Raw genomic sequence first — 23,176 nt, forward strand, 5'->3', positions numbered from 1 at the left:
TACCTTGTAACAAATTGGATAGGGTCGATTCAAGGCTGATTTCATTCGGTTCTAGGTAGAATCTATCCATTTGCTCACCCCTAATAACAAGAACATTTAGTCTTATAATGATGTCCACCCGGATGATAAATCCACCCAAGGAGGGTTTGCTGGCACCATGGTCGTTGATCAAAAGTAAAAGAAACAAAATCCAAAATCACTTTACTAGTCTCTTTCTTTCCTCCTTTTTAGTTTTTAGTTCCACCCCATGATAAAAATACCAAATGGATTGGCACTAGAACAAGTGGCCCCACTAATGTGCGCTGGGTTGAAAGTGTATAGCTCATTGAGCCATTTTGGATCGGACACATGGGTGTGAAGATTGCAAGGCAATGGGTCACCATGTCATATGACAAGAAGAGAGTTTTATTTGGAAAATTTGAGGAATAGTGGAGGTAAATTTGACATTTCATTTTTTCCATTAGTACTAACTTATGGGTGCTTTAAGAGAATAGGTAAACAGTAAGGGTAGAGTTAGTCAATTTTCTAAAATATAAGGGTACTTTAGCCCTAAAATAAAATTCAAAAATCTGGATTTTAAGGCAGTTCAGATCTGTTCCCCACAACACATCCATGCCATGTGTTGGGAACATCTTCCGATGATGACATTGTCATTTTTGATACTATCATCTCATGATGTTCCCAATACACGTTGTGAGGCACCCCAAACTAAAATCTGCACTCTCAGACATTTGTACTAGTGCAAATAAAATTGCACCGAAACCAAACACAGCCAGGGTTTTTAAGGGTTTAAGATAAAAGAATCGTCAGTCATCCAATCTCAGACTTGCAGAGCTTCAATGGCAATTCGAGCCATTTCGAGATCCAAAGTCCCATTTTTAGTTTCAATGCTCGTTCGAGAACTTATAATACCAATTGAAAGGGTATCCATGCCTATAAAGTTGCAAAATGCCATTCAAGAAATTGATTCTAAGAAGCCCTTCTCCAATTTCAGGCGTTACCACGATGGTAGACCTAGAGGACCTCTTTGGAGGGGGAAGAAACTCTTAGGAAAAGAAGCTCTTTTCGTGATTTTGGGTCTGAAGAGATTCAAAGACGATGAAGAGAAGCTCGACAAGTTCATCAAGTCGCATGTATTGAGGCTCTTGAAGATGGATATGATCGCTGTCCTGAACGAGCTCGAACGGCAGGAGGAGGTGCCCTTGGGTCTCAAGGTGAGCTTTTAGAAATCCCAACTATGTGCTTACCTACTTTTCCCCTATTGGGTTTTGGAATGGGTAATTGGGTTCTTTTGATTCTAGGACGATGTTGAATGAGATTAGGGTTTTAATGTCTTTCTATTTTGATCTGGAAGTTTTATTCATTGACTTTGTTTTTTATTCTCAAAGTCCTTCTTTCTCTCTTCTGCGTCTATCTAGATTAGCCTAATGATTATTCGTTGTCAACATAATGAGTTGAGTGTCTAAATAAATCAATTCATATGAAATGTTGTTGGGTTTTTCAGATGTTCAAAGTAATTCAGAAGCAGGACTGGTATAAGCCTGACGTGTATCTATACAAGGACTTAATTATAGCATTAGCAAAATGTAAAAAGATGGATGAAGCAATGCAAGTGTGGGAAACTATGCGGAAGGAAGATTTGTTCCCTGATTATCAGACGTATGCTGAAGTTATCAGGGGTTTCTTGAGGTATGGTTCACCTGCAGATGCCATGAACGTCTATGAGGACATGAAGAAGTCACCTGATCCACCAGAGGAATTGCCCTTCAGGATTTTGTTGAAGGGCCTCCTTCCACATCCGCTCTTGAGAAATAGAGTAAAGCAAGACTTTGAGGAGATTTTTCCTGACCGGAATGTCTATGATCCTCCTGAAGAGATATTTGGAAGAATTTGAGGTAATCATACAATTTCTTACTCTTTTTTCCACCTAATTATTGTTCAGATAGTTGCGTCTGGAGTCTTTGTATTTACTTACATATTCTTAAAGTTTTCTTCATACTTCAGATGCTTTTGAATCATCAATGTATATGGACTGCATTGTAAGAATTGAAGTTCTAAAATCCCATGGACTTGTCTGTAGCATTGTGTTTTCTCTTTCTTAAACTTTTCTTCATACTTCAGATCCAGATGCTTTTGAATCATCAATTAATATGGACTGCATTGTAGGAATTGAAGTTCTAAAAGCCCATGTACTTGTCTGTAGCATTGTGTTTTCTTTTTCTAATTTAATCATAATATGCATTTGTGTCTTTAGTTTTAAATCACTTATCAGTAGACAGTATCAAAGCTTTTCCATGAGAAAAGATAACATCACGTGTATCTATTTTGCTCTTTATCATTTTTATATTTATTTTTTAAGTCCCTTAAGCCCATTGTTGGATTTGCAGGGTTCAACCTTGTGTACAGCTGTTGAATTATGCTAGTCATACCTGTCCCTGTGAAACAAGTTAATTTATTTGCCCCAGTTCATTGATAACATCTTAGGGGCTTGAAGCTGATCAAGTTCTTGTCTGGTTGTAATTTTGAAACTTTGTCACTTACTAAGGGATGGAATCTATTTCTTTTAGAACAATGAAACTCATTTTTTTTTTGTTTTTTGTTCTTTTTATTTTGTGGTTTTACTTGAAAATTATGGGCATATGTTTGCAAGAATCATTGTTAATCTCTATGATCTGGTACCAGTGCAACATACACACAAAATTATTGGTTGTTACTTGTTACTTGAAAACCATCTTATGCTCCAAATTAATAGAGTCCTGGTGAGTTTTAAAGAGAGCGGGTAAGTTAGAGGGATAGATGGTACTTAAAACCACAAGATAGATACATGTTAGAGGACCTTGACATGCAATCACTGTGGAGATAAACAATAATTTCCAAGTGTAAAGAACACCCTGAGATGCTTTGCAAATGAGCAGGTTATATTTGTCTGAGTCAATTACTTGGCTTCGAAGTACAATTGCAACAGGAAATACTTGATGCTGTTAGAGAGCACCTGGTGATGAAATCATTTCGTTTTTCTTCCATTACATTTTAGAAAACAATTTTGTTTCAAATTATGGTCATCTCTTCAAAATTTGGAATTATAATTTTTTCTGAAGTTTTTATGTCTAATAGAATCATCATCACATATATCCACTTCACCAATCCATCAATAGGCTCCTTTCAGATGCTATGAAATTCAAAATGATGCTTCTATCATATTTCTAGTTGGATTTCTTCTTTTTCCACCTAATTCATCCTTACATATATCAACTTTGCATTTTTCTTTTGAGATATATTGTATTAATCAAAAGGAGGGAGAGATTTCCTGAAAGATGATTTACAAAAGCAATGCATCTGGCCACTACAGTCTACAGCCCAGAGAAACTCTACAAAAAGTATACGACTGTATGAGATGTATCTGGTATTCACTTGTTTTCACAATTAACAAAAAGAACTTTCTCTCATTGCTTTGTGAGCTGCTCCTTTTTCATGCCTGGAAACTCTTTCAGAACACTGGCCCATTCAATCATGCACTCTCAATCTTCCCAATCAGTTTTTCAATCTCTGAACTTGGCCCAGCACACAGCCCCAGGAACCAGATGCTACAACATCATGCACTTGCTATTGAACACTTTAGATGGTCAAGATGCAGTCAGAGAAGCCAAAATCCCTTGGAAGCGCCATAACCACCCTGGCACCCTTTCAATTGCTTCCATTTTGTTTTTGAACACCTCCTTGATGCAGATGGAAGCCTGGACTTCCAGAACTAATCTTTGAACACCTCTTCTAACTTGAGCATAGTCAGCGTATATATACCTCCCTAGACCATTATTACTCAGGTTAGGGTCAGATATGAAAGATTGAGACAGCAACCTGCACAAGCTGTCAAACACAGGCTTTCCTCAGTGTTAAATAATTCTGCATTCACAATATCAAACCTACTATTGCTATTTGAAATCAAATATCAATGAAGGCATTCAGTTTAAATTTCTTAGAGATATTGATCTATTATTATAAGTACATATTGATTCTTTTGTTTTTTGGTCAACAGAAAGTGCAAAGGGGGGTTAACAGTGGATATGGCTTTAAATAGAACAGATTGGTGAACAGGATTCATGTAGCTGACTTCATATAGTTGGGATAAAGCATGGATGATGATGATGAGAAAGTGCATAGGGGTTGCTACCTTAATATTGAAGAAGAAAGTAAAATAGAGCTCCATGCTTTTACTTATCCATTCTTCTAGTTCTGTTTTATACTGTACATTAAGAAACCATGAGTATGCTGCAAGTGGGGGTATGGTTGACCAGTCAAAGCAATAGCCATAACCATAACCATCATAAATGGATTTCCTTTTGTTGATGATTCCGCTAAAGGAAGAGTGGGTGCTGAACATATCCTTGGTTTCATTAGCAGAGGCTTCCAAGAGGAGAGATAAAGAATTGGAACTTGGGAAGGCTCATTATTTACCCACTCTAGTTTAGTTTAGAGGTTTGGGCTTTGCCCTTTGTCTCTTCTTGTTAAATTGCTTTTTCCCTTAATACTTTATTCCAAGTTTTCTGTAAATGTTGCTATACCTTTTGAGCTTCCAATGGGCTAACCTATATTTTATATGTGCACTTGTGTAATTCCCAAGTTATTTCTTTCATTGATCTCGTTACAGAGAACTTGATATTTGGATTAGTGAGTCATGTTTAGTGAAAACACAATTAGAAGCTTATCTGTGAAATTGATTGGATTTCCAAATGGAGTTTAAAAATTACAACAATGAACTTCATTGGATGTTTTGCTTCTGTTGTATATAATTTGTATGGATTCATATGTTTTGGATTGATATATGAATAGATTTCACTAGTTTATGTATATAAAGGGTCATTAACCATCTTGACTCTGGCCATCAGGGATGGTTTGGGGGGGGGGGGGGGGGCGGGGATATGGGTTGGGTGATGGGCTACCCCCCATTGTGTAGCCCTTAAAAAAAGAAATGATACATTTGATAAGTTCCTTTACCATTGAAGTTAGTACCCCGCATGACTACTGCATTTTTGGATTCCTGTGGTGCTTATGGAAAAGGGTAAACCAGAGATTTTTTAACTATAACGAATTGGATATGCTTAACATTTTGAAGAAGTTGGGTCTAAATCAGTAAAGTATCTTTGCGGGCTGAGTTCCCACGTTCACAAGGATTTGTAATCCATTACTTTCCATCTTTAGTATCAACCAAAATGATTGGAATGTTATTATGTATTCTTCTATGCCCACCGACAAAATTCTTACATAGCTAGAATTACAAGTAACCATCTGATTCAGGGGTAGGAAATTTATAACACATATTCACATGATTGCCATGCTAGAGGAGGAAGTAAATATCAAGTTTTTGTGCCATCTGCTATTGCATTGAAATAGTCTGCAATTTTTTATCTTTAATAGATTCTATGAGAAATTGGAGAAATTTTGTCAATGTCGTTTTAGTTAGGACCTTATAAAGAAGATTTTGTAGATAATTTTGTATCGTGCTCCCATAATTTTAGGATTGAGTATATTTGGATGCTTGTTTGTGTGGTGGATTGTGCATTGGTGATGGGAGTGGTTCCTCCGTTCTTTAGGTAGGATAATAACCAAGGCTGAGATATATTGCAAATTACTTATGGGATTAATACACCATTCATGAGGGAATTCCTTGTCAAGCTGTAGGAAGCATGTTACAAAGTGAAGTAGGAGAAGCCTGACTAATCAAGTTGCAGGAAACATGGACAGAAGCTGCTTACAGAATGAGGGAGGGCAAGCCTGATTACTCAAGTGACTGGATTAGTTTCTTAATTAAACACTAGGGCTCCATTTCGCTTGCAGTCAGTATCGGAATCAGAATTAAAATGGTCTATTCCCCGGCTATTTGGTTCAGATGGGAATCTGAATTGGAATCGGCTGGAATGGATTCTCATCCCTAAGGGAGGGGGAGGGTTCATTCCTTCAAATGGGAGAATACCATTCCACCAAAAATAGGACTTGAATATTCCAATTTTGTCTAATCAAACAGTTGGACCATTCTGATTCTAGCTTTCCTCTTCAATGCAATTAAGCTATGCAATCCAACACTCATGGTTACTTTCCCTTTGGCAATATATCATTTGGATCTGTGACAATAATTCCATGTAACGATACCTTACATAATGAACACAATGACCTTGTTTTAGCAGGGGGTTCTCATAAATTATTAACAATTTTATATTGGTACCTTAGTCTAATCATTTTAGAAAATGCTAGCTTGAAAAAACCATCCATAAGCATTTAAGTGAGGAAAGTCTGAATTGGCTGGAAAGGAAGTTTGATGAGGAGGAAATTAGACGGATAGTGTTCATGATGGACAGATCAAAAGTTTTAATAATGGCCTTTTATCAAGATTGTTGGGAGGTGGTCATTAAAGAATACCTACTTGGGGTCTTTAAGGAGTTTGTTGATAGACATCAAGTGAGTTGGGGAGTCAATGCCACTTTCTTAGCCTTAATTCCTAAAAAGTTAGATGCGAGTCACTCAAAAGATTTTAGACCGATTAATTTGGTGATGAGTATCTACTAAATTTTGGCAAAGACATTGTCTATGAGGCTAAAAGTAGTACTATCTCTTCTAATAAGTCAAGCTCAAGGGGCCTTTGTGCAAGATAAATAGCTGATCAAATACTCATAGTCAATGTATATGTGGAAGATACGAGGACATATCAATAAGGTGTTGTTTATAAATTGGACATTGAAAAGGCTTATGACTTAATGGACTGGGGTTTCCTTTTGGAGGTCTTGAGGAATTGTGGTTTGGGGGATAGGTGGTGTAATTGGGTGAAGGGCTGCATTAGCTTTACTTACTTTTTAGTGTTGGTAAATAGTGTCGTTAAGGACTTCTTTATAGCTTTCAAAGGATTAAGGTAGGGAGATCCCTCTCTCCCTTTATCTTTACCCTTATAGTAGATGTTTTTAGTAGGCAACTCTCAAAGGTTGATAAGAGGATGAAGACTAGGACGGAATAAAGTACCAGTGACCCATCTCCAATTTATGGATGACATTATTATTTTTAGTGAGGGGTTGACATAAGGAAAGTGAGGAATCTCAAAAATTTGCTTGATTACTTTGAGAGGGTCTCAAACATGAAAATAAATATGGAAAAGAGCAGTGTGGTAGGGATAACTTGGATGATGGTGTTATTAAGTCTATGGTAGAATGTTTGAGGTGTCGGGTTGCTTCTTGGCCTCTATCTTATCTTGGGCTTCCTTTAGGAGCTGATTCGAAAGAGAGCGGTTTTTGGACCTTATAATCTCCCAATTTTTGCTTAATTTACTACCTGAACCCCTAAAAAATAATATATATGCATTCAAAATTGCACGGGTTCCGATTAGTAATTAATTAAATTAAATTAAACCAATTAACTTAATTATAATTATTATATATTTCATGACAAAAGATTAAATTCTATTTAACTGTAATTTATATCCCATTTATCATTAAATGGTAGATTATAGGCTACATAATCTATTTCCATTTATTTTTTGAGCTAATTAATTAAGTTAATTCCGTTTTAGAATAAATATAATGTACATAATTTAACAATAAAATAATTAATAGTTGAAATGCTAAATTTCGTTTATTCATAATCATAACCCATTTAATTTCCATTTTAAAAGAAATACTATAATTATTAGTAAACTTAAAAATTATATTCTAAAATCTACTTAACATACTTCCATTTAATTATAATTATTAATATAAATGGAATACTATTTAATAAAAATGTATACTTATTAACAAAAAATTAACTTTATATAATAAAAATAGTCACAATTTAATATTATTCAATAGAAAATATATAATTAAATAGTACAAATAAAACATCACAAAAATAAAAGAAATCCATTTGCATTCCATTTAAAAATATTAAAAATTAATTAAATATAGTAAAATTAATTTAAGAAATTACTTAAATATAATAAAAAATTATTAATTGTTATCAATGATAAAATTATAATTTTAAATCCATTTAATTTGGAGATAAAAGTAATCCAAATTAATAAAATAATAAAATATCTTAAAATTAATATATATATATATATATATATATATATATATATATTATATATGCATTCAAAATCCATCTAAAAATTAATACAAAATTGTCTAATAATATTAAAAAATAAGCAAAAATAATACAAATTTATTTGTTTTAAATTTTGTTTTCAATATTTTTAATCCATTTAAAAGTTGGTAAAACCAAACATTAATAGATTTATGGTTTGGGTTGAACATGGACTACATCGGCATATACTTGAGAATAATGTTATATGGCTCCTTATACTTCAATTTCACTTAACAAAACCCGTGTAGCATGGGTCCCAACTAATAAGTTTTTAGAAAAGAGCAAACATGGTGAAGATGAACCCCTCAATGTAATCAACACAGCTAGAAAAAAACATGAAAAGGAGAAGAGAGGTGTTTGGGCTTAAAAAAGAAAAAAATCTTTGGGTTCGGAGAAAATAGCTCTAGCTGTTTGGGAGCTTTCCCTGCACTAAACCTTAATTACCCACTCAATTCCTTTTTAGGCTGCGTTTGGAAACGATGCAAATAAGTGTGAATGCAAATATGTAGTGTAAAATGGTTCATATAAATTGTAAAGTTGGGTTAGTTTTGTACTGACAAATTTACCTTCTTACCAAACAGACTTTTAACTGTAATGGATGCAAATACGAATTCCAATAAAACAAATATTTTTTTTTTATCAAAAGCCCACTTGAATGCAAATTTACTTCTTTTTTATTGATGTACTTTTACATCTTATTATCAATGTAAATATGCATTGGTCTGTCATTTGTCAATGCAAAAATGTAATGTTGCTAAACACAAGCAAAAGTGAACCAGAGTGCAAATTTACCCTGAACTGGGATTTACACTCCATTTGCATCTTTTCCAAACGCAGCCTTACTCTTTTGGCTTGAGAAGATATTATTGCAATGCAAATACTCTTTTACCTCACATCCATGGTAACAAATGTCATGTAAGGGTGTTAATGGACCGGTTTTGGACTGGACCCCATCCAGTCCAAAATCAATTTGGATGGATTGGATGGACCGATAAGACATATTGGATTGAACCAATCCAGTTTAAAATATTTATTAGATTGCATAGGACCTGATCCATCCGTAACAAATTTATATTGGATTGGGTTTGATTAAGCCAATATCTGATTCATTGATATAAGATAGGAAAGCTGCCATATATTGAATGATCCAGACATTGAATTGGACCGGTCCAAATTGATCTAAAACATTCATTGGATTGGATTGGACCTGGTCCATTTATAATGGACTCTCATTGGATTGGATCGGATTGGACCAAATCCAGTCCAATTGACACCCCTATTCGTCATGCTATGTCATGTGTAGGAAGCTGCCAAACAACCAAAGATTGTGTTTGGTTTTAAACATTGTTATAAAACTGTGTTTGGTTTGAAAGAAAAAGACCCTAGCTTCCTTCCCTTTCTTTTCCTTCAAACCAAACACAGCATAAAGTTAAGGGAAGAATTATTGTTCAATAAAGACAGTGGTAACGGAGGGTTTAGTGCCCTCTGCTTCTGGTTGCACGTGGGAAGTTTCTTTAAAAAAATTGGGAAATATGGAAGGTCCTTATTGGGTAACCAGCAATGGGCATTATAATAAAGGAATTAACAGATACAAACTTTAATACGCTCTGCTTTACTTACCATAAATAGGGAAAAGTTATTAATTAATGAGACCATGATTTCAGCTGTGAGATTTTAATACACGTTAAAAGAGAAAATTCATGGTTGCTCAGTTGCTCACCAACTATATAAGCAAGTACGCATTGTGTTAAGTAGACCAAACCATTACCGCTGAAGTGCTTCTTGTGTTCTACATTGTAATTGCAGGGTCTCCAAGGAGAAGATTATGGCCAAGTCCTCAAGACCTTCATCTGTCTTTCTTCTTATCTTCCTTGCCTTGATGTTTGTCATGGAGGTTTCATTGGTCTCTCTCTCTCTCTCTCTCTCTCTCTCTCTCTCAATTTTTTCTATGATTTGCTAATATTAGACCATGTCATGGAGGTTTCTTCTTATCTTCTCTTTCAGGCTGAACCAGTTGATAATGGTCAAAACACTACTTACCATCCTGTAAGAATTTATTTTTTCCTTAGAATTAAATATTTTTTGTATTAATGAGTCGTAAACTTATTAATAGACATGAACTCACTGGCTACAAGACTCTATATAGCCCGCACATTCGGAATATCTCTTGTACTTGATGTCATAATTCATGAGAAGATCTTCCTGATGTGCGGTTGTAGTATCTTGTGCACAGAATGTGGCTAGTGTTTTTATGATTTTGTGATATTTGATTGTTGCATAACTTAACAGGAAGGAGCAGAAGGTTCCGTTCGCAGAGAAGGTAAAGGACTCCATTTCTCTTCATTAATTTCTCATTTATCAATTTGTATTTAATGGAATGGTAAACATGTCTTGGGCCTAGGCTGAACATTTTATTTTTATTACATTTTGAATCAAATTCGGATAGCAATTGGATATTGAATGGTATTAAGAAATTAAACTAAAAGTGTTCAAAATATTTTAAACTGTGATATTGTATTTAATGAACAAAGTGAATTTGAAATATAAAACTTAAACATATCTTAGTAAAACTATAAATGAAATGAAATTGGATTTTATTGAATTAGATAGTGTTGGATCCATATTTGATCCATTTATAGACGGACTGATCTGGATTGCCCTTGATGGGATTGAATTTGAATTAAAAATGATGTGCAGCCCTATTGCCCATTTGAGTCCTTGATCTATATGTTATTGCTGGACAAATAAGATGGATGCATGCAAAGTTAAATAGATTATTTGTCCTCCGAATGAAAGAATTAATCATTCTCTACATCTGTTTGGCAGATTGCCCAAAAGAGTGTGCTCGTAGATGTTCAGCGACATCTCACAAGAAGCCTTGCTTATTCTTCTGCAATATGTGCTGCGATAAGTGTCTCTGCGTTCCGTCTGGCACATACGGGCACAAGGGGGAATGCCCATGCTACAACAATTGGAAAACACAGAGAGGCACGCCCAAGTGCCCTTGAATTAATTAAGTGATCCATCCAGACAAATATTTTTATCTCTTGGTTTGTGAGCGAGCCATGGAGGATGGAGCTTAGATCACTAGCTAATACTCTTGTCTTTGTGCTCATTCTAATCAAATGGATCAGAAATAAATTATAAGTTGCTTGAAGATCTCTCTCTCTCTCTCTTCCACATACCCATTTGCTTTTAGGAGATGTTTGATAATGGCTGAACTGAACGACGTATTGCTTTGCTTTACATTGAACATAATAATTTAATGGCGTAATGATCAATCCAACTTCAGCCTCAGCCATTAAGAAAAGCTTTCAACCTAGAATAACTTATTTGCCAAAAGACGAAATTAACAAATATATATATGTCAGTTGAGCCACTTTGGATGTTATCAGACCACCCCTTAATTGTATTAAAAGGCAGAATTTCATTCAACAAAAATAGCAAACCGAGCTAACCTATGGGTTACTCCATTACACAATTGAGATGCAACAAACAAGTTGCACTGTGAGAATGAAGAGCAAAGATTGTGGCAATCAACAATATTGGTGTGGATTCTCCATGGAGAATAAATTGCTTCAATGACAGCCTTAGCATCGCTCTCTAGTTGGATAGCCTCCATCGACATGTAATCGGCAAGTCTCAGACCTTGCACCACCGCAATGCATGGCCTCAAATTCCTCCTATGTGGAGCAAAAGATGGGGGGCAACAATGAAACAGCCATTGTGATCTCTAACGATGATTCATTTCCACTGTAGCTTTTTGAGGTGACCATGCACCAAAGGAGTGGGTTTAATCCAATGAGGAGGAGTTTGATATGTAGGATTTGGATTAGGCCCAGTTTCATTATGCTCATTATTTCCAGTCTTCCAACAAATTTTCAATATGTGCCTTGCCAGAATTAATCACACTTAATGGAGAGAAGTTCATATCTTCAAAAATTATACTAGGTTTAATTCTCGCTTTCTAAATATATCACATAAACCCCACTCCATGGACAAATATAGGAGTGAGCATATATGAATCATGTAGGTTGGGTGCGTTGGGTTAGGTTGGGTTAGGTTGGGTGAGGGTTGAGTACCAATCCACTCATATTGACCCGCTAACCCATTTGCCATCCATGTTTGTGGGTCAGAGTCGGTTGTGACCCACCCTAACCCACCCATTTGACCATCTTAATTTAAATTAGACTTTTTTATTTTTCTCTATTTTAATTGTGTAAAAACATAGAATAAAAGAATATAAAAAGTTCCAAATTTTCAATTAAAAAATAAAAAACCTATAAAAAACATAGAAAACGATAAATAATATATATTTCATGTAAAACACCAGAAATTTTATAAAAATTACAGAAAAATTAGAAAAAATTAAAAAATGTAAAAATTTTCAGAAAAAATATAAATACACTTATACACATGCACTATATATATAAAGTTCAAAAAACATTTTTAAATATAAAATACATAGGAACACAGAAAAATGATAAAACTGCATATATTTCATGTAAAACATCAGAAATTGCAAAACAAATACAAGAAAATTGGAAAAGGCAAAAATAACTTAGAAAAATATAAAATTGGATAAAAACAGAAATTGCAACAATACATAAAATGATAAAATATTCAAAAATTTATATATCATATCAAAAAAGTAAAAGAAATGTAGAAAAACAAGGAAATGATAATTTTTTCATAAAAGATATTTCGATCAAAATCAGAAACTACAAAAAAATGCTTATTAGAAAAATAAAAATTGTAGGTAAACTAATAAAATGGTAATTTTTTTCAAAAAAATTTAAACAAAAGCTAAACATTGCATCCAACGAATATTGCACCAAAATTTCAAAAAATACCTCAGACAATGAGATAAAAATTTAGAAAAATATTTTTGCATAAATGATGTAAAATTTACATTCTAGATTCAATTTGCAAAGTTTACAATTTCAAAATACTAGTGGCTGAAATCTCTAATCATAGGGATCCAAATCTTCAATCTGGAGATTTGACTGAGGAAGAGGGAGTGGCAGTGTGGTGGCTATATTCAAATAGGAGATTTGAGTGGTAGAGAGAGAAAGGGTGGTGGTGGTGTGGCGACCAACTTCAACATCAGAGAGAGAGAGAGAGAGAGAGAGAGGTGGTGTAGTGTCCACCTTCCATAGATACGAGGAGTCGGTGTGACAACCAACTTCAAGATCTAAGAGGGGCGGTGCAGCGTCCACCTTTCATAGATCTGAGGAATCGATAGCGGTTGGTTTTAAATGAAGATCTAGGCAAGAGAAGTAGAGAAGGGTGACCGATGACATGAGAGAGAAAGAGATGGTGTCGTGATCATCTTCAAACAGAGATTTGGGTGAGAGAGAGAAAAGGAGGGGTGACTAGCAACATGAGAGAGAGAGAGAGAGAGAGAGTCAATTAGCTTCTTGGGTGAGAGGGAAGAAGAGAGGGGTGACTTGTGGTGGCAACATGAAAGAGAAAGAGAGGGAGAGGGAGGGTCTTAGGAGAATAAATCTAAGGCTAAAGAGAGGGTTGATGGGTAACCCTTGACCTAATCAACCCTAACCCTTTTTTCTTGACCCTTATGGGTCATTCAAACCATATTGACCCATTATTCAAATGGGTGGGTTATAAAGTAGGGATGGCAATTTTCCCCATTTCCCAGATTCCTGTGGGGATCCGCCCCGAATGGGGCAGCGACGGGGATGGGTTGGGAATGGGGAGAGCACTCCCCGCTCCACGGGGACCTCGATTCCCGCCCGTGGGATCCGCACTGATATATATGTATATATGTATGCATACGTTATATATGTATATATGTACACATAATCTATATATTAATATTTTTAAAAATATGGTTGAATATGTTTGAATCTTTTCTAATAGGATTGTAAATTTTAATTATTTTATTTTTATTTTTTAAATAAAATAAAAAACAAAAACAAAATGGTTAACATTATAAAAAATCACGGAGAACCTTGTCCCCGTTAGCGGGGACGGGGACGAGGATGGGGATAGCGTTGTTCCCGTTAGAGGAGATGTGGATGGGGATTTTGGATATTGAATGGTATTAAATAAAATAAAAAACAAAAACAAAATGGTTAACATTCCTGGCGGGACGGGGATGGGAATAACCTTGTCCCCGTTAGCGAGGATGGGGATGGGAGTGGGGATAACCTTGTCCCTGTTAGTGGGGATGGGGATGGGAGTGACTCTCCATTGCCATTCCTATTATCAAGTGGGTGGATTAAGTGGGTTGGGGTCAAAATTGCTAGCCCTAGAACCATTGACAATATCCACCTGCATCTATTCTTCAAGCCATTGTTTTAGATCTCCATTATTGTTCACCATTGGCCTAACACTCATAGAAGAAGCAAGCCAAATAGGACCAACTGTTTCAGAGTTTGCCAACCAAAGTCTACAAATAGGATCAATTGAGGGACATCTCTTATCTATTTTGGTACCAACTAGGATGGCATTCATAGAGCATCTCCAAATGAAGGTTTTAATGCAAAGAATTATAGGTTTGATTCCTCAAAATTTTTTCTGGATGAGACCTTTGCAAATCCATTCTATTGTGGATGATTCACCCCCCTCTGTCATCAATTTATAGCCCGAGTTGCAGGTATATTTTTTGTAAGGTGTAAACCTCCATATGAGTCTATCCTTTCCAGATTGAGTAGTGGTAGAAAGGGGAACTAATCTGGTCATTTGGTGGGTCCATTTCCGATTGATTCGGGTTATGACCTACCTTCTCTATTGGAGTAATGGGGATTCACAATTTCCATTTTTCATGGCATTTATAAAGGGATCTCCTATTGCATGATCAACAATGTAGTAATTGCTTGAGAGAGATCCATAGATTGTGGCTTGTCCTTTGGTTATGTTATATTAGTGCCATCTTTAGTGCAATGGATGTAGAAAGAAGAGGGGGTGGCGATTATATTTCCCGATGCCATGCTTTTTACAATTGGATGGTCACATACACTCAGTTTCCAAACAAACAAAAGCTGTGAGTAGGTGTGTGAAGAGGGATCAGAATATCATTTTTTGTTTTTGTTTTCTCATACAGAATGCAATTCTTTCTTTCCATCATTATCAACTTTGTTGATAAGAATCCCAATTTGTACATGATATATTGTACAAGTAATATCAGTTTTATTGGAACCAAAAATGAACAACGAATGATGTGAGCAAAAGTTGTGTTTGGTATCATTTCTATTTCCACCTGAAACATTTTGGGTTAATCATAGTCTCCAGTTCTTTTTTTTTTTTCCTTTTTTTGATTATTAGTCCAGTCTCAAATTTTTTATTGCACCTTTAAATGTCATATTACTTCCTATTTGTGAAATTATGGTTTCAGCAAATTGGGATTTGACTAGTAAAAATAATCTAATCAGATCCAAATCCAAAAAATATGATCATTCCCACTATATTCTAGTACAAATAAAAGAAAATACATATAAAAATAGAGAATTATCAAATACAAAGCAGTAAACCAAGAAGAAAATATAATGGTTGTCCACTAATTTGACAAGGTGGCTTCCTTGAGGTCGATTTCTTTCTTGGATTCCATTTTCTTAACTTTCAAAAGCAACACTGAATATAAACAAGTTTGTATTGTAAATCCTGGTGGCATGCCCTTTGTAAATGTCCTCTTATGCTAGTTTTATTTGAAATTATGAGATGTGAAGAGAGGATTTTATTCCAAGAAAAGTTTCATATTATAAATAAACATGAATATAGCCCTTTTGGGTCTGCAAATAAGCCTAGAGTTCAGGATTTGTGGCTATGTTGTAATAGGATAAGGGTATGGAAATCCACGCCCATCTTAAAATAGTCCACATGTTGATGTGGTTTTTGTAGCCATTTCAGAAATGGAAATTGTTAACATTGAAAAAAAAAACTACCTCTAGATTCTAAGTTGTGATGAAATCAAAGAAACTCCAAAATCTAAATATCCCCTCTATTCCAAAATTTTGGAATACTGCTTTGGGATCTTACAAAACACATACCAAGCCCGTCCTAATAGGGGGTAAAGTGGAGGCCCCATTTAGCAAATATAAACAAGCATGCACAGCCATAGAACTAGATTAGAACTTGGATCTATTTGGAAATATTGGAAACATCGTACATGAACAACCATTGAACTGGAAACTCAAACAAGCATGAGAAAAAAAACCATAATGTAAACACAAACCACACATTGAACCCAACTGATAAGAAGCTATCGTTACCTAGTTGAGAAAAGGACGGAGGAAGACTGGGATGTACATGAGATACAGGAAGAAACTATAATGAATAACAACAAAGGAACAAACATTAATATGGACGAGTATGAAGAGAATCTTGTGGCACTCACAGAGGACAATATGGGTCAGGAAGCAACTCAGTTACAAATGAAGATTCTAGCCTGGAATGTTAGAGGGGTTGGAAGGCACAGATTAAGGAGACAGGTATATGACCTGTCCAAGATTCACAGCATTGGTATTTGCTTCTTAATGGAAACTAGAATAGGTCTAGAACGTGCCCAAAAGATTATTAGATCCTTTCCTTTTGATGATTTTGTTATGGTGGACCCGGTTGGGTTCTCCGGTGGGCTTTGGATACTATGGGATAAAATGCAATGTAATCTGAATGTTATTTTCTCTAATAATAGATTAGTTCATGCTTTAATCAAACATCTGAGTACTAACACATCATAGCTTTGCACTTTTATTTATGCCCTCCTAATAGAGTTGAACAAAGAATTGTGTGGAATTGGCTAAAAAATATTTCTGATAACATTGATCAAGCATGGTGTGTCATGGGAGATTTTAATGCTCTGAGAAGTAAAAACGATAAATGGGGTGGTTGTGGTGATGTAAGAAACAGCCAAACAACCGATTTTAATGAGTGCATTGAGCATTGCAACCTCATTGATATGGACATGGATGGTCTTCAATTTACATGGAAGAATAAAAATGTCAAGGAATGTTTGGACTGGGTATTTGCAAATGAAGAGAATGGGTTAGAAAGCACCCAAACTCTTCGCTCCTAAACCTCCCTTTTCTAGCTTCCAACCACTCCCCCTCATTCTCCAAACAATGGATCTAGTCCATTTAGGACCCAAACCATTCCGTTTTGAAGCTATGCGGTGTCAAGACATCAGCTTCAGGGATGTGGTGGTGAATGCTTGGAGCAAGAATTGCAATGGCTCCAAAGCTATGCAGTTTATCAAGAAAAGGAACTGAAATTAAAGTTTGGAATAAAAAATCATTGGGAAACATTTTTCACATTAAGGAAAAGATTTTTAGCCAATTAAGGTAAGTCCAACAGAAATTAATTAAAGACCAGTCCAACATCCTGATTAATTTAGAAAGTGCTGATATGGTGCAGTTTTGACTCGTGAGGAAACTTACTAATCGACTGGACTAAATTAAGGGATAAGAATAACAAATTCTCTTACATTGCGGTCACTATCAGAAAAAGAAAAAAAAAAAAAAAATCTCTCGAATTAAAAATGATATGGGGAATGGATAAAAAACCATGAGGATATTGCCGAGCATCTTAGGCTGTGCTTGGAAACGATGCAAATGGAGTGTAAATCTCGGTTCAAAGGTAAATTTGCACTCTGGTTCACTTTTTCTTATGTTTGGCAACATTGCATTTTTGCTTTGACAAATGACAGACCGATGCATATTTACATTGATAATAAGATGTAAAAGTACATCAATAAAAAAGAAGTAAATTTGAATTCAAGTGGGCTTTTGATAAAAAAAAAAAAGCATATGCTTTATTGGAATTCTTGTTTTCATCCATTACAACTAAAAGTTTGTTTGGTAAGAAGATAAATTTGCCAATGAAAAACTAATCCAACTTGCAATTTATATGAACCGTTTTACACTACATATTTGCATCATTTCCAAACGTAGCCTTAGTAATAAGATTGAAATCAGGTTTAATACAGAGGGCACTGAAGATGTTGATGAATTTGTTAATGCCATTAATCCATGTATTACTAGTGAGCAGAATTAAACTATTATTCAGGAGGTCACAAAAGAAGAAATTCTTACTACCTATGAAAGATCTCAAAGCGTCGGAGCCTGATGGGCCAAATGCCATGTTTTTTAAAAAGTACCGGCCCACGATTGGTGACACTATCTGTAGTGTGCTTAAAGCCTTCTTCTATGCTGGTAAGATGAATAGAATCTTAAATAAGACCTTCATCACCCTTAATCCAAAGAATCAAAAGCCCGAATTGGCTAACGATTTTAGGCTAATAAGATTATCTCTAAAATTCTGGTCAATAGAATCAATCCTTTTTAGGGTGACATTATCTCCACCTTTTAAAGTATCTTCATCCTGGAAGACAAATCACAGATAATGTCCTTATTGTTCATGAAATCAGCCACTCTATGAGAAAGAAAAAGGGCAAGTCCAGCCATATGCAGGGAAGCATATGGTAGGTTGGAGTGGGAGTTCATTGAAAAAATTCTTAGGAAATTTGGGTTCCACAACAAATGGGTGGAGTAGGTTATGGAGTGTGTGAAATCAGTCTCATACCAGATTCTAGTGAGTGGTGTTCTAACAAGGGAAATTATTCATTCGCAAGGGATCAGACAAGGTGACCCCTCTCCCCTTATTTATTTGTTCTCTGTGCTGAGGCACTACCGAGGAACTTTCTCCGAGAGATAGAAACTAGGGACAAATAAATTGGATGTAAAACTTCTAGATATGGGCCTAAAATTCTTATTCTTGACTGCATAATATTCACAAAATTCAACATTATGGCTTGCCTCAAAATGAAGGATATTTTAGACAAGTTTGCTAAAGCCTCCGGGCAAGAGCCAAACTTTGTAAGATCAAGCATTTTATTTTCAAGAAATATTCACCTGAAAATTCGGAAAATCCTTGCCAAAATTTTAAAAATCCCTTTAAGTAGCAAAAGCAACTCTTACCTGGGAGCTCCGATTTTTAATAATAATTTCGGCAAGGAAACTTTTAATTTCCTCTATGAAAGAATGAACAAAAAACTTGCAGGATGGAAGAAAAACACACTATCCCTTACGGGTAGGATCACACTCATCAAAGCCTCTACCAGTATGATCCCTAACTATCTGATTAGGATTTTAAAATTCCCAAAGGGATAATTAAAGACTTGGACAAAATTCAGAGAAAGATTCTATGGACCAATAATAAAGAGAAAAAATCCTATTCACTTTCTCAATTGGAATCAGGTGTGTACACCTAAACATTGGGGTGGTCTAGGCCTCCTCACCAAAAAAGGTACATTTGTAGGCTTGGAAAGGCATCTTGAATTCTAGAGAGCTTATTAAGAGTGGTCTGGGTAAAGTCATTGGTAATGGTAATTTCACTAAGTTCTGACTCGACAAATGAGCTACTAATGATCCTCTCGTTAATTCTGTAGATACTAATCGCATCAGTAACTTAGACCTAAGGGTTAGTGAGGTTTTTGACCATGAGAGGAGAATTTGGAAAGAACAGTTGGTTCCAGATTCTATTTGGGAGAAAATCAAGGCCATCTTCATTCCTTCTGAGCATAAAGAGGAGAAAATCATTTGGAGACCTGATCCAAAGAGTATTTTTCTACTAAATCGGCCTATATGGAAGAATACAAGAAGTATGCTAATTTTACTCAAGCTCCTACAACAATACCTACACTGTTTGTAATCTCAAAATCCCTCCAAAATTAAAGATTTCTATGTTCCTTCTCCTGAACAGGAAGCTCCCCACAAAGAAATCTCTAATTAAAAGAGGTTTTAAGATTGATGGCTCAGGTAGCCTATATGGATTGAACATATTTTTGTTGAATGTTCTCTAGTGAAACAAATCTAGAGATAATGGGAATTCCTCTGTCAAGATAATGGGAATCAATCGCGTGGGAACTTTACAAAAGAAAAACTTGTTATTCTGCTTTGGCAAGTCTGGAAAAATCGAAATGATATAGTTTTTCACAACAGATCATTCTGGATAGGGCCCATAACTCATTTCTGGAGTTTAAAGCCCATATCAATCCAGTTCATGCTGACCACAAGGAAAGCCGTAATGTCTTAGTTAAATGCATCAAATCCATGACACCAAAGCCTACAAGATTGGATCCAGCACTATCAACACCGTCCAAGCTTGGGCCGCCTCGAGGGTCCATATCATGGATACAAAGTTCAGCATTGAAGGAGATTCAAAACTAGTCATCGACACTCTTGACAATAAGGTGGGACTGCCATGGAACAATAGAGTGGTTGTAGTTTTGGGACCTACGTTCCCTAATTCTCTTGAGCTTATTTTCCTTTATTTTATGTTGGGTCGCCCTACCCCACATATCTGAAAAAAGAGAACCATTGATAAGTAGATTGAACTTGTATTGCTATATTGGAAGCAAACTTTGTATAAATATAAGTAGATCGAAGCTAGGAAGTATGAACTGAACTTATTGTTGATATGGAGTTCCACCGTATGAGGGAGAAGCAACCATCTACCTCTGATGGTAGATATTGTAGTTCAGAGGAAGCCATTATCGTATCATTCTGAGGGTTACAGTCGAGAATGAAAGCAAACCATCTACCTCTTTCCTTTGATTAAGAATGAGAGTAAAGTTTGGTTTTTTTTTTTTGTTTTATTTTATCAAACTTTGTTTTCATACTTGAGATAAAACTTGGCACATATACATATTTATGTCGTTTATCGATCCAAATTCATATTCTTACCAAACGGATACAAATCTGAACTGGAGTGCAAATTTGCAATGATTCAGCATTTGCACTCCTTGCAAATGCAGCATAAAGTGCCAACCAGCTTAGTTGGTAAGATGTCCTTCAATATGACTACGGAGTTCCACTCCATTTCTTTTCACTATGTCCGCCTGTCCCTTAGGCTATAGGGACCTTGCAATTGCATTTGGGTGCATTCTCCACTAGATTTAACTGTTGATCATTTATTTCAATTCATATATTTGGTTGGTACTATAGCAGAGACTTGGGTGCTGCTCAATAAATCAAAAGCCTGAAGTCTGAAAAAGGTTTAAAAGCATTTAGTGAAAAATTTACTTTTATATTTTTCAGACATCTTAATATAGTGGAGTTGTTTTGTTAAAGAATGAAAGTTTTCTATTTTACAAATTTACCCTCAAGTTATATGAGCCTTCCTGACCATGACGTCTGTCACACTCTTACAAATTTAACTATCAGGGGATGCAACATATAGGACAAATGCAGCAAGGTGACACTAATTGTGAGCCTTCCTAACCATAACGTCTGTCGCACCCTTGCACTTGAACCAGTAACCGGTCCACCCCTAAAGAGGCCACTTCCTGCGAGCCAAACTCAAATCTACCTAAGCCTTAAATCGTTCAACCTCCCTCACTAACTCCACATAAAGATCCAAAAGGCTGCTGAGGATGGGCTCTCCATATTGCAAATGATGGGCTGAAACCGCCCCAACCAAAGGTAGTGCAAGCAACGCCACAATAGAGGCTCTATAAAATCCACGCCATCTCTTCCCGGGAGATGCACAAAGCAATCAACAAGCCTTAGGAGTCCGGTGCTATGCAGCAACCGGTAGTATATGGGATTTTCGAGAATGTAGAGTATCTCGAAGAAAATTTGATGGGAGACTTAGAACCATTGGCCCTCGGTTCTGGGAACGACCATATAGACATAAAAGCCCATTTCCCTCCACTGCATCGAATGTGTCATCCTTTCCCTTAGGCACACGCATGGGAGGCCAAAATCCCTTGTCGAGATCAAACACCTTAGTTGCTTCATAGTCGGACAGTAGCTCTGCTGTATCAACTTCTCGAACAAAATCAACAAAGGGACAAACTTCACGGACAGCTTTCTTTTGCTTATGAGGAGCCATTTATATCGAATTCACAATAACCCTAGATAGACTGAGACAGAAAGAGGAGAGCAACCAAGAGCAAAGAACGCAACAAGGAATGAAGACTTTGCAACAACAGACGAAACTTATTTGGACACCAGTTAAACACAATACTTATTTCTTGATACAATGTCTTCAAGAAATAGGGGGCTATAATACAGAAAACGACAAACCACAACCCTATTTCGATATCCAGTCGACAAATCATGTAATGAACCCGATGTCTAGTTGCTCTTGTTATTACAGGCACAAACTCCTACTGCTGAGTAACGAACACCCAATCCTGATGAATAAACACCGAACATTCCCATTGCTTCGACAAGATGGAAGAAAAATCACCAAGCCCTACCCCATTCATCGCAATTATAAAAACAAACAAATAAAAGATAGGCTATGAAGGATGCTTATTAATAAACTAGGATCAATGCAACCACATTAAAGAAAAATTATACGGTGGATCCCAACCGGGACACTCCTGTAAACGGAATAGAGACACTTTACCAAGATAATATAGGGCTCATACGCTTGAGGGTCACTTGATGAGCAATGAGCATCACAGGAGAATAGTGACGGATGCAAAATGACATCACGCATTGGTAACAAGCTTAATGCGTTGACAATACCTGTGACGAATAAAGAGATTACGGTCCATCTCCATGATGAACGGTGGAGGAAGTCCGAAACCGGCAATACTGGTTTACGGGTGACCCCTATCACAAGGAAACCATAACGTAGTGGCTCGAAGACACCTGATGAGACGATCGAACACGTCAGCTGGGCTAAAGTCACATGTGGCTGTCGAGGAACCCCCACAAGGATGTAGCCAACACGCACCAAAAGAGAATCCTCAGAAGAAACAAAATTTTATTTCTAGAAGATCTTGGTGGACGCGTGGCAAAACACCAATGATAGTCCTTCGGTTATTAATACAGACAAAAATCTCCTTTCCTTTCCTATAAAAGGGGAGAGAGAAATACAAACAGTCAAACAGCATCAATTCTTTAATCATTCCTAGAGACTCCCAAGACTCCAAGACGACTGACATCCCACCCATTACACGTGTTGCGACCCGACTAAGATACCACTCCATCTTCATCTTTTAATGGAAGACCATCTTGTATAACCTCACCACCGTATTTACGGTGGGCTTCATTATAAGTTTTTCATTCTAATTCCTAAGCAATATGGGACTTGAGATAACACT

General features: G+C 36.1%; 2 protein-coding genes across 3 annotated transcripts; both read left to right on the forward strand.

The window, feature by feature from the left end:
• The first annotated feature begins 700 nt into the window (after nt 1–700).
• On the forward strand, nt 701–4,595 carry LOC104609418 (Pentatricopeptide repeat (PPR) superfamily protein). 2 transcript variants are annotated; one of them, XM_010275726.3, is made up of 3 exons: nt 701–1,214; nt 1,505–1,895; nt 4,034–4,595. In XM_010275726.3, the coding sequence occupies exons 1-2, from the start codon at nt 840–842 to the stop codon at nt 1,892–1,894; spliced, it is 765 nt and encodes a 254-aa protein (XP_010274028.1). In that variant the 5' UTR covers nt 701–839; the 3' UTR covers nt 1,895; nt 4,034–4,595. The 2 variants fall into 2 exon arrangements, with proteins under 2 accessions (XP_010274028.1, XP_010274029.1); XM_010275727.3 differs by having other exon boundaries at nt 770–1,214; nt 2,388–4,595.
• A 5,284-nt stretch (nt 4,596–9,879) lies between these two features.
• Nucleotides 9,880–11,251, forward strand: LOC104609455 (Gibberellin-regulated family protein). The gene is made up of 4 exons (XM_088901988.1): nt 9,880–10,003; nt 10,105–10,146; nt 10,390–10,420; nt 10,927–11,251. Exons 1-4 carry the CDS (start codon nt 9,926–9,928, stop codon nt 11,106–11,108), a joined length of 333 nt encoding a protein of 110 aa, XP_088758114.1. The 5' UTR covers nt 9,880–9,925; the 3' UTR covers nt 11,109–11,251.
• Nucleotides 11,252–23,176: the final 11,925 nt, after the last annotated feature.

Source organism: Nelumbo nucifera, chromosome 3, assembly GCF_055504915.1.
Source record: "Nelumbo nucifera cultivar China Antique chromosome 3, China Antique-T2T, whole genome shotgun sequence".
Classification (NCBI taxonomy): domain Eukaryota; kingdom Viridiplantae; phylum Streptophyta; class Magnoliopsida; order Proteales; family Nelumbonaceae; genus Nelumbo; species Nelumbo nucifera.

Excerpts from the sequence above, each read along its gene's own strand:
- LOC104609418 (XM_010275726.3), top strand. The coding sequence starts at position 840 with ATGGCAATTCGAGCCATTTCGAGATCCAAAGTCCCATTTTTAGTTTCA. Across the intron at positions 1,215-1,504 it reads AGGTGCCCTTGGGTCTCAAG|ATGTTCAAAGTAATTCAGAA; the intron begins GTGAGCTTTTAG and ends TGGGTTTTTCAG.
- LOC104609455 (XM_088901988.1), top strand. The coding sequence starts at position 9,926 with ATGGCCAAGTCCTCAAGACCTTCATCTGTCTTTCTTCTTATCTTCCTT. Across the intron at positions 10,147-10,389 it reads AAAACACTACTTACCATCCT|GAAGGAGCAGAAGGTTCCGT; the intron begins GTAAGAATTTAT and ends ATAACTTAACAG. Across the intron at positions 10,421-10,926 it reads AGGTTCCGTTCGCAGAGAAG|ATTGCCCAAAAGAGTGTGCT; the intron begins GTAAAGGACTCC and ends TCTGTTTGGCAG.